The sequence below is a fragment of the Dendrobates tinctorius genome, unplaced genomic scaffold, assembly GCF_039654945.1.
Source record: "Dendrobates tinctorius isolate UK_male_01 unplaced genomic scaffold, ASM3965494v1 ptg000063l, whole genome shotgun sequence".
In the NCBI taxonomy this organism is placed as follows: domain Eukaryota; kingdom Metazoa; phylum Chordata; class Amphibia; order Anura; family Dendrobatidae; genus Dendrobates; species Dendrobates tinctorius.
Window position 1 is genome coordinate 6,872,183 of NW_027361731.1, and position 16,824 is coordinate 6,889,006.

At 46.5% G+C, this 16,824-nt stretch overlaps 1 protein-coding gene across 2 annotated transcripts in view; it reads left to right on the forward strand.

Annotated features, from left to right (window-relative positions):
- The window catches only part of LOC141094213 (uncharacterized), a 45,089-nt gene continuing 28,265 nt past the window's right edge, over positions 1-16,824 (forward strand). For both annotated transcript variants that reach the window (XM_073580010.1, XM_073580011.1), the window contains exon 1: positions 1-195. In XM_073580010.1, the coding sequence (XP_073436111.1) occupies positions 16-195 (180 nt within the window). In that variant the 5' untranslated portion in view covers positions 1-15. The remainder of the gene's footprint in view (positions 196-16,824) is intronic.

The window sequence follows — 16,824 nt, forward strand, 5'->3', positions numbered from 1 at the left end:
TGACACGCCCCCTCTATGTCTCTCTCGGTGTCCGGAGCTTATGGTGACGTGTCTAATACACGCCCACTGACTTCCGGTGGCGCGCCCCCAACCAGGGCTCATAATTCACAGGGTTATATAACCCTGCCACTCTCACACTTTGCAGCACTTGGGATTCGCGGCGGATACTGCGTCCACACTCCACAAATCACCACGGTAAGAGTTTTATGCCTCTTATAGACAGATTTTGTGACGTCACGTCACTGCAGTATTACTATAGTGCTATTCTTTGCCTTCAGCAGTGGGACGGCTTCATGTGCCTCCTCACAGGATTGGTATGTAACTTAGGTAAAACAAACCATCTCATCACTTACTAAGTTATATTGGCTATTATAGCACCTTTATCCTCTCCCAGGTCTATCTCACAAAGCCCAGTCACTAAGAATCTCACAGTACAATATATCGGTATGTGTGTTCTTTTCTACGTTGATCTTGTTCTTCATGATTATTTATTACTCTCTGCCAATATCTATTATGTGCGATAATGTGACCGATGTCTCAGCATTTTTTCAAAAGTATTTACCTGGAAAACCCATATATTGTTGTATATACTTTCTTTTTTAATTGTATTATTTTCATCTTTATTTATATTTCACAGTACATTGATGAAGGTCCTAGACCGAAACGTCTGTGTATGTATGTACTGTTGTATAATTAAAAATCACCTTTCTGCATCAGAAACCTTTGGTGTGTGCCAAGTTTATATATATTTAGTTCACGGATTGGGATCCTACTTGGGCACCACCTACAATTCTCAGGGTTGTGCCAACGGTTTTGTTCTTACAGTATTAGTAGTTTGAACTGGATTCGTTGGGGAATTAGGAGCCAGTGGAGGGATTTGCAGAGGAGGAATAGCAAGGAGAGAGGTGGATTAGTCTGGCAGCAGAGTTGAGGACAGATTTTAGAGGTGCAAGAGAGTTAGTGGGGAGGCCACAGAGGAGGGTGTTGAAGTAATCAAGGCGGGAGATGATGAAGGAATGTACAGGAGTTTTAGTAGATTGAGGGCTGAGGAAGGGACGGATTCTGGATATATTTTTGCGTTGGAGGTGACAAGAGTTTGGACTTGGGGTTTGGACAGGGCAGAGTTGAAAGTTACTCAGATGCAGTGGATTTCAAGTGCGGGAGAGAGTGTGATGCCGCTTACCAAAATAGATAGGTCGGGTAGGGGAGATACGCGAGATAGAGAAAAGATGATGAGTTTGGTTTTGTCTACATTGAGTTTTAGGACGCTAGAGGTGAAGGAGGATATGGCTAATGGATACTCCAGGATTATGGGCAGCAGAGAGGGGATATCTGGGCCAGAGAGTTAGATATGAGTGTCATCCGCATACAGGTGGTACTGGAAGCCATGGGAATTTGAGTTATCCTAGTCCAAGGGTATAGATGGAAAAAAAAATAGGGGCCCCAGGACAGAGCCTTGACTGACTCCAACAGAGAGAAGGAGGGATGAGGAGGTAGTGTGGGAGTGGGAAACCCTAAATGTGCAGCCAGAAAGGTATGAGGCAATCCAGGACATGGAAAGGTCTTTGATGTCAAGGGAAGAAATAATCTGTAGCAGTAGGCAGTGGTCGTCTGTGTCAAAGGCAGAGGACAGGTTGAGAAGGAGGAGGATGGAGAACTGTGTTAGCTTTGGCTGTAAGTCATTAGAAATTTTGCTCAGGCCAGTTTCGGTGGAGTGGTTGGGGTGGTGGAACAATAAGGCTAAGGGCACACGTTGCAGAAAATTCCTGCTCAAAAACCTGAATCCCTTCCCAGAAACCGCACCTATTTTTCCACGGCGTTTTTTTCCGCAGTGGTTTCAAACAGCATGGAAGAAGCCAAAACCGCGGAAAAATCCGCAAAATTAATTAGCATGCTGCGGTTTTTACCGCGATGCGGTTTTTTCTCGGTAAAAACGCATCAATGTGCACAAAAAGTGCAAAATGCATAGAAATTATTGGGAAGCTTGTTTTATAGCGGTTTTATAGTGAAAACTGCAGTAAAAACCGCTAAAAAAAAGCTGTGTGTGAACACAGCCTAAAGGTTTGCCTTGTTTGGTCGATCTTATTTTTGAAGTAGGTGGCAAAGTCCTCGGCAGAGATGAGGGATGTTGGATGTGGCAGTGGTGGGCGGAGAAGAGAGTTGAATGTGCTGTACATTTGTTTTGGGTTGTAGGATAATGAAGATACAAGGTTTGTTAAATAGGTCTGTTTAGCAGAGGTGAAGGCTGATTTGAAGACAAGTGTAGCTTGTTTGAAAGCGGTGAAGTCATCTGGCATTCATGCTTTCTTCCAATGCCGCTCCGCGACCCTGGATGCTTGTGGAATGTTTTTGGTGAGATTGTTGTGCCAGGGTTGCCTTTTGATTTGTCTCACTTTGCCATGCATGAGAGGGGCGACTGAGTCTATAGCTGATGTGAGGGTGGCATTATAGAAAGCGGTGGTGCTGTCCTTGTCGTGGAGTGAAGATATAGAGGACAGAGGTAGAAGAGAGTCGGAGAGTCTGTTAATGTCTAGGTGTGCAAAGTTTCTGTGAGTATGTGTTAGTGGCTGGACATGGAGGGGGGGCGGGTGAGGAGGACAAGGATGAGACGGTGAGTAGATGGTGGTCAGATAGGGGTAAGGGAGAGGTTGTGAGATTAGATAGGGAACAGAGGCGGATGAAGATAAGGTCTAGTGTATGTCCGTCTTTTCAACTCAGGGCCACGAAGAACAGCAACACCATCGAGCTTTTGGTACCTTTTCTCGTGACCAGTGATCAGAACATGGCAAAAGATCCTATCCTGGGTTATAATGTAATCAGTGAGGTCATCACGAAACAAAAGTCAGGGACACTGATCATGGATGCTATTGCCACATCATTCGCCATACCCAACGCTGTGGTGGAAAACGTGATTCCTAGAGTAAAGAAAGCACAAAATACAATGAACCTGAAAGAAGTCATGGTATGCCTGCGCCCAACCATCATCCCTGCAAACCAAATGGTGGGAGTGAGATGTGGGATTGGGAAGAAAAGTCCAGAAGAGACCAAAAAGTCTCCTGAACTACCAAAAAGACTCCTGAACATCCAGAAGGCCTATCTCAAGGTAAGACTGTGCTTACAATTCCTGCAGGTGACTTTGCCGTGTCAGTTCCGGGGATGATTACCACAAAACACGAAATTAGACTGGATCCGAATACTGTGTTAGGTCACATCGAAACCGTCCTAGTGGCATATCCAGCCTGTGTGAGACCCGCCCAGTGGTCTACCATGAATTCAGCCCCCCAACCAAGGAATAGGACTTGCCCAGGGGAGGAAATTACATGACCCACTTCAAGATCCTGGTATCCCCACTACCCCTGGAACACTTGTGTGCTGAAGATCTAGCGGTAGCAAAATAGATGCTGAGAGAAGAGTGTCATACATTCTCTAAAGATGACTCTGATATACGCTGTATTCCGTCATTGCAGTTGAAAATCAATTTGAAAGAAATGACCTCAGTAACCAAAAGTTACACGTTGGTGCCAAAACCATTACACCGTGAAGTGAAAGAGTATTTACAAGATCTAATCAACAGAGGTTGGGTCCAAAAATTGAAGTAGTCTTATTCCTCTCCTATTGTCTGCATTAGGAAGAAGGATGGTATGTTGAGACTTTGCTGTGATAACCAGGAACTAAACCGAAAGTCAGTACCTGATACACACCCGATACCAAAGATCCAAGATATGCTGTATAGCCTTTTAGGCAGTACCTGCTTCTCTGTCCTCGATCACAGTAAGGCATACCACCAGGGGTTTGTCGAGGCATCCAGTAGACCTTTGACAGCATTCATCACACCATGGGGAGTATGAGTTGATCCGCATACCGTTTGGGCTCAGTCCAGGTCCAGCAGAATTCCAGAGGAGCATGGAGACATATTTAGAAGGATTGAGGGATGAAATCTGCCATCCGTACTTGGATGACAATGTGGTACACAGCAAAACCTTTTGTGAGCATGTAGAACATGTGAGGACCGTACTTCAACATGTTCAAAAGGCAAGTCCAATTTCTAGGGAGAATTGTGTCCTGAGAAGGATATACCATGAACTCATCAGAAATCACTCCGGAACTGGCCTTAAAAGATAAGCGGCCCTCTACTGTCAGGGAGGTGAGGCAGATCATAGGATTCCTCTCCTACTATCATACTTATATCTGAAACTTCTCCAGGTTGCCGCCCCACTATATCTCCTCTTGGAGGGGACAACAGAGTTAACAACACCAATGGAGAAAAAGAAAAACACGGGCAAGACCGGACTTAAGAGAAACAATGCCGTTTCGTCCCAGTAGCCCATTCTCTGGAAATCAGACCACCAGGAGGCAATGGAAGAACTGGTGGAATACCTGGTAAAACCACCCATATTGGGATATCCCGATTTCATCTTACCACTTATTCTTGATTGTGACGCTTCTCAAGTTGGACTGGGAGCTGCCCTGTATTAGAATCAAGATGGGAAATTGAGAGTTATCGGTTACGGTTCCAGAACATTGACAAACGTCGATAGAAATTACCATCTCCTTTCTAGAAAATTGGAGTTTCTGGCACTGAAATGGTCTACCTGTGAACGATTTAGAGATTTTCTCAAGGCTCTGTCCTGGGGCCCCTACTTTTTTCCATCTATACTCTTGGCCTAGGACAACTCATATAGTCCCATGGCTTCCAGTATCACCTGTATGCGGACGACACTCAGATCTACCCCTCTGGCCCAGATGTCACCTCTCTGCTGTCCAGAATCCTGGCGTGTCTATCAGCCATATCCTCCTTTTTCATCTCTCGCTTCCTAAAACTCAATGTAGACAAAGCTGAACTCTATCTTTCCTCCATCTCGCGTATCTTCCCTACCTGTTCTCTATCTATTATGGTAAACGACATCACACTCTCTCCTGCACCTGAAATACGCTGCCTCGGAGTAAAGGGGCCTTTACACATAGTGATATCGCTAGCGATATCGCTAAAGTGTCACCGATTTTGTGACGCAGCAGCGATATCGCTATGTGTGATACCTCCGACCGGCTCCCCCGCTGATTATCGCTGATTGCGCGAGATCGTGCAGCTCTATTTCTCATCAGGCGCTTCCTGCTGGCACCGACAAGCAACGCTTGGACACGGGCAGGAGGACGCCAGGATCGCCGCGTCTGAAAGGTAAGTAATGACCGCTGCTGCGTCGCTACATCGCTGTGAGATCTGCCAGTGTGGCATCTCACTAGCGACCATTAGCGATGCGCCAGCGATCCTGACCAGGTCGTATCTTCGGGATTGCTGGTGCATCGCTAAATGTAAAGGGGCCTTAACTCTCGACTCGGCCCTGTCCTTCAAACCACACGTCCAAACTCTTGCCACCTCCTGTCGCCTCCAACTCAAAAATATTTCCAGAATCCGTCCCTTCCTCAGCCCTCAATCTACTAAAACTCTTGTACATGCCCTCATCATCTTCCGCCTTGACTACTGCAACACTCTCCTCTGTGGCCTCCCTGCTAACTCTCTTGCACCACTCCAGTCTGTCATCAACTCTGCTGCCTGACTAATCCACCTCTCTCCTCGCTATTCCCATCTCTCCCCTCTGCAAAAACCTCCTGGCTCCCAATTCCCCAACGAATCCAGTTCAAACTACTAACACTGACCTACAAAGCCATCAACAACCTATCCCCTCCATATATCTCTGAACTAATCTCCTCGTATATTCCCTCACGTAATCTTCAATCCTCCCAAGACCTCCTACTCTCCTCCACACTTATTTGTTCCTCACACAACCGCCTCCAAGATTTCTCCCGAATATCCCCTATACTATCCCCTATCCTCTGGAATTCCATGCCTTAACAAATCCGATTATCCACCACCCTCGGATCCTTCAAACGCTGAAAACCCATCTTTTCAGGAAAGCTTACAGCCTGCAATAACCATCCTGCCGCCTCACCACCACCCAAGCTGCCGCCTCAAAACCACCAGAGCTGCTGCACCCCCGACCTTCTGTCTCTTCCCCACTATCATGTAGAATGTAAATCCGCAAGGGCAGGGTCCTCGCCCCTCTGTACCAGTCTTTCATTGTAAATTTGTTTACTGTTAACGATATCTATAACTTTGTATGTAACCCCTTCTCATGTACAGCACCATGGAATTAATGGTGCTACATAAATAATAATAATCTCTATTACAGCAAAGCATTTGAGGTTTACACGGACAACAACCCCTTGACCTATTTTCTCACTACAGTCAAACTGAATGCAACGGATCAGAGAAGGGTAGCTGAACTAGTTAACTTTAATTTCAGTATTAAGTACAGGCCAGGGAAATGCAATGCAGATGCTGACGGATTGTCGAGAATGCCACTAGAGCCTGAGGTGTTCATGCAAGACTGCTCAGAGGAAGTCAGTCTGGAAGCTATTGAGAGCACTACCCAAGCAGTACAAGCTCATCAAGAGGAAGACACCATTGTGGTGTCCATTGATGGTGGAAACCACTGTAAAAGTGAAAGATCGAGATCATTCCCTGTCCATTCAGCAACTACCAAAAGGAACAATCCATAGAGCACAACAGGAAGATCAGATAATTGGCAGAGTACTTCCTTATGTGGACCAAAATTGTTTTACAAGTAAACGAGAGAGAGATAATGAGTCACCAGCAGTATCGGTTTTAGTTAGAGTGGACAAAGCTCTACCTCAGTGAAGACGGTATCCTGTATTGTAAAGGAGAACAAAAACAGCAGTTGTGCCACCCAGAGTGTACCATATGTTGGTCTTCAAAGAACTCCATGAAAACATGGGACACCTGCAAGTGGAATCAACAACAAACTTGAGCCATGAACATTTCTTCTGGCCGTACATGCAGAGAGATATTGAGAGGTACATGACCAGGGAGTGTGGGTGTCTAAAAGATAGATGTCCCAACAATCAACCCGGGCACCTATGCGCAACATCCATACTACGTATCTGTTTGAGATGGTCTAAATAGACTTTTTAAATCTTGAAATGTGCAAGGGAGGTTATGAATACATCTTAGTGGTGATGGACCATTTTACTCGATTTTGTCAAGCATATGCCACCACCAATAAATCTGGTCGAACAGCGGCAGAGAAGATCTTCAATGATTTTGCTTTGAAGTTTGGGTTCCCTATGAGGTTACACCACGACCAAGGAAGAGAATTTGAGAACCAGCTTTTTGCAAAGTTAGGAAAGTACTGTAGAATTCAGAGATCTCATACAACACCCTATCACCCAGAGGGTAATGGACAAGTGGAATGTTTTAACCGGACAATATTGTCAATGTTGCATACTTTAACAGCTGATGAGAAGAAAGATTGGTAGAGTTCTCTGTCAAAAGTGGTACACGCCTATAACTGTACCAAGAGCGAGGCAATGTGTTACTCATATGTCTTCCCATTGTATGGACGATCGCCAAGACTGCCAATCGACGCAATGTCCAGCATTTCATTGTCAGAGACTTAAAAAACTTATCTGGAGTACGTTCGGAAATGGAAAGAACGGATGACAAAGGCATACAATATAGCGTCCAAAGTGGCTACCCAAGAGCAGAGCAAGAGTAAGATGTACTATGATCGAAAATGGTATGGAATAGAACTAACACCAGAAAGTCGGGTGCTAGTAAAGAACATACTTGAAAAAGGTGGTCCAGGAAAACTTCATTTGTTCTGGGAAGACAAGGTGTATGTGGGTGTTAGGAGGAAAGCCAATGACTGTCCAGTGTATGAAAGCTGACTGGAAATGGGGGACAAGAAAACCAGAATAGTCCATTGGAATTTACTACTACCCTGTGATTATTTCCCACTACAAGACGACTCAGCGGAAGTAGACCGACATCGACCGAGATCAACTAAGGGACAGACTGAAGCTCCGGAGGTGGATAGTGACCTTGAGAGTTCCGATGAAGAAGACCACTTTGTTGTATCTCTTGGATTGACAAGGAGAGGGATGTACTATCCTCAGGAGAGTGAACTAGGTCCCGTGGCTCCAGAGTTTGCACTAAGGAGTTCAGATCAAGTCAATTCAGTTCTGATGATCGAACACCAAACACTGCAGAGACCGATCGAAACTCAGGAAGATTGGTATTACTGGACTGTGTGGAAACAGATAATTCAGGATAAGTACAGGAACTTACAGAGGCAATTCCAAGCGCATCTGAGGAAGTACGAGAAATGAGTGTAGCGGAAAACTCCTGCAACCGAAGAACCCGTGGTATCTTGGCAACAACCCATCAGTAGGATGTCTATTTGAGAAATGAGGAGGCCTGTGATGCTGACGTATGAGACACTTGGTGAACCAAGTCGAGTGCCAAGGACTGTATAGAAGATGTTGCCTGGTGGAAAAACTTGTTTTATCGCTCTGATTTTCCTAAGAAGACTTTGTAGAAACAAAGAACTGTTAAGGCCTAGTGAGAGAGAGCTGGTTGAAGAGATGCTGTTTGACTTAGTTGTTTATTTCTTACAGGAGTCCCACAAGTAAAAGGTCATAAGAATAGGTTATTAATGTTTACGAATGTTATGCCGATATGTATATGAAGTGACATGACTCCCACTACTGTCTTAGAATTGGTCAGATCGATCAATTGAGGCAAATGTCGAGGACGACATTCAAAAAGGAGAGAAGAGTGTGACTTGTAGAAGTAGTGCTAAATGTTGTGCTTCGAAAGCATCCAGCAACTAGAGGGGTTAAGGCTACTTTCACACATCCGGTGTGTGGGGTCCGGCGGCGTGCGGCGAAAAGCCGGGCCGCCGGATCCGGCCTGCAGCCGTGACACCGGATGTGTGTGCGGCGAGAGATACGGCTCGGACATTACTTAAAGGAGCCGCAGGACGAGGTGGACAGAGGCAGCCGATGAGAGACAACTGCTGAAAGGGAGGTGAGGGGAGGGGAGGAGAGGATAGGAGAGGCGAGGGGGGTGGAGAGAGAGAGACGTGGGGTTAACACTTAGTGTCCAGGCGAGAGAATTTCTCTCTCTCGCCGGGCACTTGTAGGGTTAACCCCACAGAGAGATCTCTCTCTCTCACCCAGACACTGTGAGTGTTAACCCCACAAGTGCCCGGCGAGAGAGATCTCTCACAAGTGTCCGGGTGACAGAGAGAGATCTCTCTCTCTCGCCGGGCACTTGTGGGGTTAACATTCACAGAGTCCGGGCATGCGCTGTGGAAAAAGCCGGTCTGGCGCTGACAAAAAACGTTGCAGGGAACGTTTTTTGCAGATGCCGGACGGCTAATTTATGCCGTGTCCGGCAACAACCGGACACGACGCATAACCATCCGGCACGATGCGGCGACCATGAAAGCTTATGGGACAAAACCGGATCCGGTTATTAATAATTTCGCCGCATCGTGCCGGATTACTAAAACCGGATGTGTGAAAGAGGCCTAAAACAGTCACAGGAGACAAGGAGTTGTTAGCAAAGCCCCAGATAAATGGTGGGAAAATTGTTTACTGTTCTGGCAGCAGCCAAAGGGATGAATGGTGTGTGATCTCTCTCTCTCTCACAAAAGTTCAGGCAAGTGAACCATAGGGACATAGGCCAACTCCACTCTGTAATGGAATCCTATCGCCTATACCTCTAGTTGAGAAAGTCTATCAGGAGCAGGAAGATAAGGACTGGAAGAAGTTGTGTTACAGGGATAATCTCCCTCAGAAAACTCTCCCACCTCCTCCATTACACTGTGCTAGAAGGAATGCTGTGGACTGCTGTGCCTTTGTAAAGAGTCTTGATCTGTGCTGAACTGTGCTATCAAAAGAGACTGTTAGTACAGTTGCTTCTTAGAGGTACATTGACTGTTTATAAAGCCTGTACTTAAGAGACTTGAATTGTACTGGATGTGCTCTCCTGGTACCTACCCGCATGCAACCTTCGATCCTCTCAAGATCTCCATCTCTGCTCCCCCCTTATCTCTTCTTCCCACAACCGCATACAAGACTTCTCCCGTGCTTCAAACGTATTCTGGAACGCTCTGCCACAACACATCAGACTCTCACCAACAACGGAAACCTTCAAGAAGAACCTGAAGACCCATCTGTTCCGGCAAGCCTACAGCCTGCAATGATCCCCACTCTACTGAACCACCGCACAACCAGCTCTACCCTCTCCTAGTGTATCCTCACCCATCCCTGTAGACTGTGAGCCCTTACGGGCAGGGTCCTCTCTCTTTCTGTACTTGTGTGTCCCTTGTCTTACACGTTTATATTTCCCCTTTTCATATGTAAAGTGTCATGGGACAAATGGCGCTATATAAATGTATAATAATAATGAGCTGTGACATGAAACTACACAGTTCATGAGGACTATCAATTGTATCTGTGTGAGCAAGTGATACATCTTGTGCCTGAGGAAGCTGCAGTACATGGTTGGCCTGAGTAACGGGTCCCCCAGAGTACCAAACAATTCATGAGACCTGTCCCGCCGCTATCTGCACATAGTGGCATGCTTGTAACACTTATACTTGACCACCAGCATGTTGTCGCTGCATTGGACTCGGCTTTTACCTTTTCTCTGCGTTTGCCCAATTAGTGGCTTAGGCCGGTTTCACATTTGCGTTTAGGGCCGCAGCGTTGGCCTGTGCATGGTCGCCGCAAAGCCCCGCCCCTGCCACGCCTTCTCCGGTAGCTCCGCCTCTGGGCACATGACGCTGCATGCGTCATGCGTCCCCTATTTTTATCACTGAGAACGCAGGCCGTGTGCAGTAAGCATTTGGCGGCGCCTGCGTCCTTTTGACGGTGCGCCGAGCGCAACCAAATTGCAACAGGTTGCGTTTGGCACTGGTCGGCGCACCGTCAAAAGGACGCAGGCGCCGCCAAACGCATACTGCGCACAGTCTCCGTCCTCAGTGATAAAGATAGGGGACGCATGCATCGTCATGCACCCGGAGGCGGAGCTACCGGAGGAGGCGTGGCAGGGAGCGGGCTTAGCGGCGGCCGTGCGCAGGCCGACGCTGCGGCCCTAAACGCAAATGTGAAACCGGCCTTAGTCAGGCCTCTGATTTTTTTTTCATACCGAGCTAAAAGGAAAACCCGAATTTACGGTCAACAATTATATTGAAAATAAATAAAAATATTAAAACATAAATGAGATTAAAATGCCTTTATTATACAATAGTGGTACATATATATAGAAAAGCAATGTGTGCTCAAATTGATTAAAGTATATACCTATATAGGTTTAGCAAACAACATACACAACGGTCCACATGTATGGAAAAAGTTGTAATTACACCCTCTTTATACTTGCCCTATAAGAAAGTGACATAAGGTATAAAGAGCCAAACCTAATATATCTAGGCTCAAAAAAAGTGTCTGTGTACTAAAGACAAAAATACAAGAGTGTAATATAAACCAATAGCAATGAAATTACATCCAATTATATATAGAGCAAAGTGCTGAGTGCAAAAAATAGCAACAAGGGTGGAAAAGGACAATTGAGGGTGTATACCTTTAAGGACCGCTGGTAAATGAGCAACACAACACCGACGCGTGTTTCGGCACTGCAGGCAACTGTACCTCTGGCAGAGAGCGTCTTGAAGAGGGGGATGCTGGTGTGAAAGTTATCAATGTAGAGGTGATAACCTTTTTCCAGCAGTGGGTGCATCAATTCCCACACAATTTTCCCACTCGCCCCCATGACAGGGTGACATTCAGGGGGGTTAATCTGCGTTGGGGCGGGAAGAGAGGAAGTAACAGACCTGGGCAAAGTCATCACCAGAGTTAGGCTTCTTTCACACATCAGTTTTTTAGAATCAGTCACAGTCCATCAAAGTGGATCCTGTGCATATTGTAAAAAAACTGATGCACCGGATTCGTGTTTTTGACGGATCTGTTGAAGCAGCAGCTGTAGGAGTTTTAAAGGAACAGAATTCTAGAGAGAGAGAGAGAGATTTTTTATGTGCTAGAATTGAAAAAGCAGCTGTAGGGGTTAAATTAAAAGAAATTATTCCGGGCATGCTCAGTTTTAAAAAACTGAATCTGTCGCTGGCATCTATCTTTTGACGGACAGCGATGTATCCTGCACCCACAGGTTTCCATAATAGCCAACGACAGACGGCTCTGGATCCGTCGCTGTCCGACTTTTCGACGTATACAAGAAAAGTTACTTTGTCCATTTGTCTCTGGCCGTCCGACAAAGAATTTACGATGGATCCGTCAAACGACGGATGAAATGGACGGCCATCCGTCGCAATCAGTCACCAATACAATCTATAAGAAAAAAACGGATCGAGTGGCATCATTCACTGGGAGGTACACGCCGTAGAGTAGTCCGGGTGGACCTCGCCAACCTTAACGAAGTTGTCACGTGGCGTGCGCGCTGGCGAGTAGCAGTAGGCTGCTCGGAGCATGGTGCTCCCGGTTTAGTTCGGCCCCCTTGGGTAGTGGGTTTGGCCCAACGACTGGTCCAACAACAGACTGTGGACAAGCTTCAGAATGACGTAGGTAGGGAGTACGATTGTCGGGACGACAATGGACAAAGGGAGGGGGAGTGTGGGGAAGGTGACTTGACGGACAGACGTGACTGGTAGTAGGAGGGGACGGTTTGTGCACTAGAGACAGAGATTGACAGGATAGAAGGGTGACAGCTGGGAAAGGTGGATAGGAGAGTGCAGTACCTAGAAATGACCACAAGATGGCAGGGGGAAGTAGCTTAGGACTTAACATCGGCTTACGGCTTGAGAAACACTTAGTCATGGGGGGCGGGGAGATAGGAACCCAGGAGGGGAATTCCCAGTGAGAGAGGGGATAAATAGGACAGGGTAGGGTTCCTGGCAGGTTAGTCCCAGGAGGAGCTCGGCAGAAGACTGAGGACAGCGAAGAGCTTGGCGAGGGGACTGACAGGAAAGAGACAGTCGGGGGTGTCCTCACCCGATGGACCGCAGGACAGACGAGGACCTGGGGGCACCGATTGAACGACGACCTCGGGCAGGTGAAGCGCTGGCGGTAGATTGGTCTAGGACAGCCCCAGCGAAAGATCCACGAGGGACGTTACTTAGACTGGAGGAAAGGTGCAGGTATCTGGGCCTGGAGACGGAGAACTGTAAAGAACTGCGGTGCGTGGTTGTGGTCATCAGGAGGACGACGAATAAAATCCGGAACTGTTACAACTGAACTCTGCCTCTGTTTTGTCCTTGCTTCGCCTGGTGCCTGTGTCTTCCGGACGTGGTAAGCAGTGGACCACCCCCCAATCCCGGCCCCTACCACAACGCCATAGGCAGAAAATATAACTGACACTGCCTGTAGGATGCAGCGCAGAGAAATAGCAGACCTGACACCAGAATGAGGCAGAGAAAAGTTAACCCCTGACATGACCAGGAGAGGGGAAGACAGGACTCAAAACCCGGTCTGGATCATGACAGTACCCTCCTCTCAAGGGGGTGCTACCGGACCCCCAGGGTTCCCAAGATAGTGTGCATGAAAAACCCGAACCAACCGATCAGCATGGACTGATCGCTCCCGGACGCAAGATCGATCCTCAGGACCGTAACCTCTCCAATATACCAAGTACTGAAGCGAACTGCAAACCATGCGAGAATCAACAATCTGTTCAACTTTGACCACCACAGTGACAGGAGGCGGAGGGGATGGAGACCCAGCAGAGGAAGGTACAAATGACTTAAGAAGAGACTTAGGGACTTACAGTTCCGGCTCCACCATGTGCAGACGTGGGTGAAGGAGCTCCCGTCAACCGCCGCAAAAACCTGCTGTTGCACGGAGCCCTGAACTAAAGCTGACACCGTGTCATCTGAGAGCGGCCGCGACATGGACCGGTTTATTACCAGAGGCGCGGGGAGAGAGCGGGAGGAGGAGGAGAGTGGAGGCGGCCTGCAATGTGAAGGTACAATAATGGCGCCGGAGGCACAAGTGGGACAGGAGCGCCAGACAGACCAGGAGATGAGAGGAATGGGGCAGGAGAAGAGGAAGGAGGCCCCTGGGACAGAAGAGGGACACAGCCAGCAAATTGGAGCAGATTTAGGAGGCTTGATGGAAAATCAGCTCCATACACATGGACAAATGAATTTTAAGCTGTTAGCAAAAGAAATGGCTGTGTACCTGGCTGAAGATTTCAAGCAGGCTGTAGCTGACATGATACAAGCCACCACCAAAGAGCTGCAGTGCAAAGTGACTTATCAGGAAGGGAAGTTACAGGAAGCAGAACACAGGATTTCAGAGGCTAAGGACAGAATCTGCCAGCTAGAGGCACAAGTTAATGATTTAAAGAAACAGTCCTCCTATACTATGGATAAACTGGAGGATTTGGAAAACAGGTCCCGCAGAAGTAATCTGAAGCTGATAGGTCTCCCAGAGTCAATAAAAGCACAACAGTTAAATGATATATTTGAGATAGAACTGCCAAAGGAGTTGGGCCTGGCATACAAGTGCAGAGTGGAACGTGCCCATAGAATCGGCCCCCCTAGAGAGTCCTCAGAGCCTGATAAAAGCAGCAGTGGACGAAATAACAGGGAAACGCAAAGACCGCATCAATCTGTGGCAAAATATCTGAATTTTAAAGATAAAGAAGAAATACTGAGAGCCTATAAGGGGAGGCGATGACCACTGATAATACAGGGACACACAGTCATTCTGTTTGGAGATTTTTCGGTTGAAGTGACATGAAGGAGGGCTTTCAGCGAAATATGTACTCTACTGTTCAAACGCAATGTAAGATTCCAACTGAATTACCCAGTAACTCTGCGGTTCAGAACAAGAGAGGGTATGATGAGATCTTTCATAGATCCTAAAGAGGCCATGGAATCTATAAACCAACAAATGCCCTCATTCGGCCACCAATCACCAGCAAATGCCAGCCCCCCAAGAGAGGCGGCGGAAAAGAACATAGAAGAGGAGAGAGGGACGACTCAACCCCACACCTATAGACTATGATTGGAGGTGCATACAGAGGGGGACAATGAAAGAGTCTCAATGGCAAAAGAACAGAGACCCCCCCAGTGACAAGGTTGACTAAGAAAAGCCAAATAAGACCAGACACAAAATGAATGAAGGACAGATAAATCAAGATAAAATACATCTTGTGATTGGCAAGGACGTCCAGTTAATGCTAAAGCCATACAAGAGGCACTTGAGAGATGGTGATGAAGACTAAGCGTGATAAATATGAGCTTAGTAAGGACTGTTTATTATCTCCAACTCTCTGAGAAAAAGTAATTGAACATCGACAAAAGGCTAGATCTGAAAGACGCACGAAGACACAACAATCACCAATATGTTCATTCGCCGGTTGGTGAAGAGACTTTTTCACCTGCAGATTTCATAACCTACCACACCCCGCGGAATCCCTTTTTCTTTTTTTTCCTGCTTTGTCTTCCTCCCTTCCCCCCCCCCCCCTTTTCTTTTTTTTTTCCTTTTTTAGGCTATGCAGATACCGATGAGACGAATGAAAGACCCAGGATGCAGATTTCATCAATCTAGGATATGGAGTGCACCAGCGCCGGATGAGTTTATGTTCTCTTACCGTAAGGGTACTAAGGTACTGAGTTGTCTTCACAGGAGAGAACTTAATGCCAACTCTTGACAATGCCGGCTAGTGGTGACTAGTATACCAGGATGATGGACAAGGATAACACTAGTTGTATTGCTTTGTTCTGAGTTGAAAACTTTCTCGGGGTGAAATTGCCCCGTAATTGTTGCAAGTATACTGTGGAGGTTCTGTGGAGGTTCTCTTGGGGGGTGTGTGGAACAAACTCCATGCTCCTCTGGCATCATAGAAGGGGCGATGAAAGGGGTTTTTGGTACTGTTGGGGTGAGGGGAAGGGAAATTCAGGAATTTGAAACTGTTGTAAGTATATAGAAGTTTGGGGGACATTTAAGGTCTAAAGGCTGGAAGTTCGATGTTTACAAGAGGTTCAGGGCTCAGGGCCTAACTATATATAACATCAACGGTTAAGGTTAGATGTGTGACATAAGGCGGACAGGAGATAGTTCGGTCTGGATAGTGGTGGAAAAAAGAGAAGTCAAAGATGTGGTTTCTACATGGGGAGGGATGACTGAAGGACGGGGAAAACGAGGGGGGGAGGGAAAAGATTGTCTGTGATTCTACTTGTTATAAACTTATGAGGTTAATACTGGCTAAGAAGTTGCTTAATGACATAACGTACCCGATTAAGATACAGTTGAATTTCACCTATATCCGCAGAAAGAAATATCTTATACTAAAAAATGGTTAGGTTAATAAATTGGAATGTAAAGGGATTACGCTCACCAAACAAAAGGCTGATGATACTCCGTCATTTGAAACGACTAAAGGTAGATGTAGCCATGCTTCAAGAGACGTATCTAGTCAAGGAAGATTTTTTTTTTTAGGATGAAGAAACTATGGGTGGGAAAAGTTTATGGCTCTAGCGTGTCAGACAGGAAAGCAGGGGTCCTAATACTCATACATAAAACGTTGGCACATAAAGTGACATCTGTAGAGACAGACCAAGAGGGCAGGGTAATCCATTTGAAATTACAAATACATAACGACATTGTTAGCTTATATAACATATACGCCCCAAACACAAACCAAAAGAAATTTTTTAGGTCTTTACAGAACACAATACTTACAGATAAGAATGATAACATAATTATAGGGGGAAATTACAACGAGGTACTTAGAGAGGACGAGGATAGAAAAGGGAGGTTAGCGGGATTAAGCCTAGGTGAGGAGAAAAGGGTACTTAGAAGACATAACAAATTGGCAGCTAAAAGATGCGTGGAGATCAACGCACCCTATGGACCGGAAATTTACACTACTCTCATGCGCATAAGACATGGTCGAGGTTAGACATGTTTATTCTTTCAGACAAGCTGCTGCTTAGA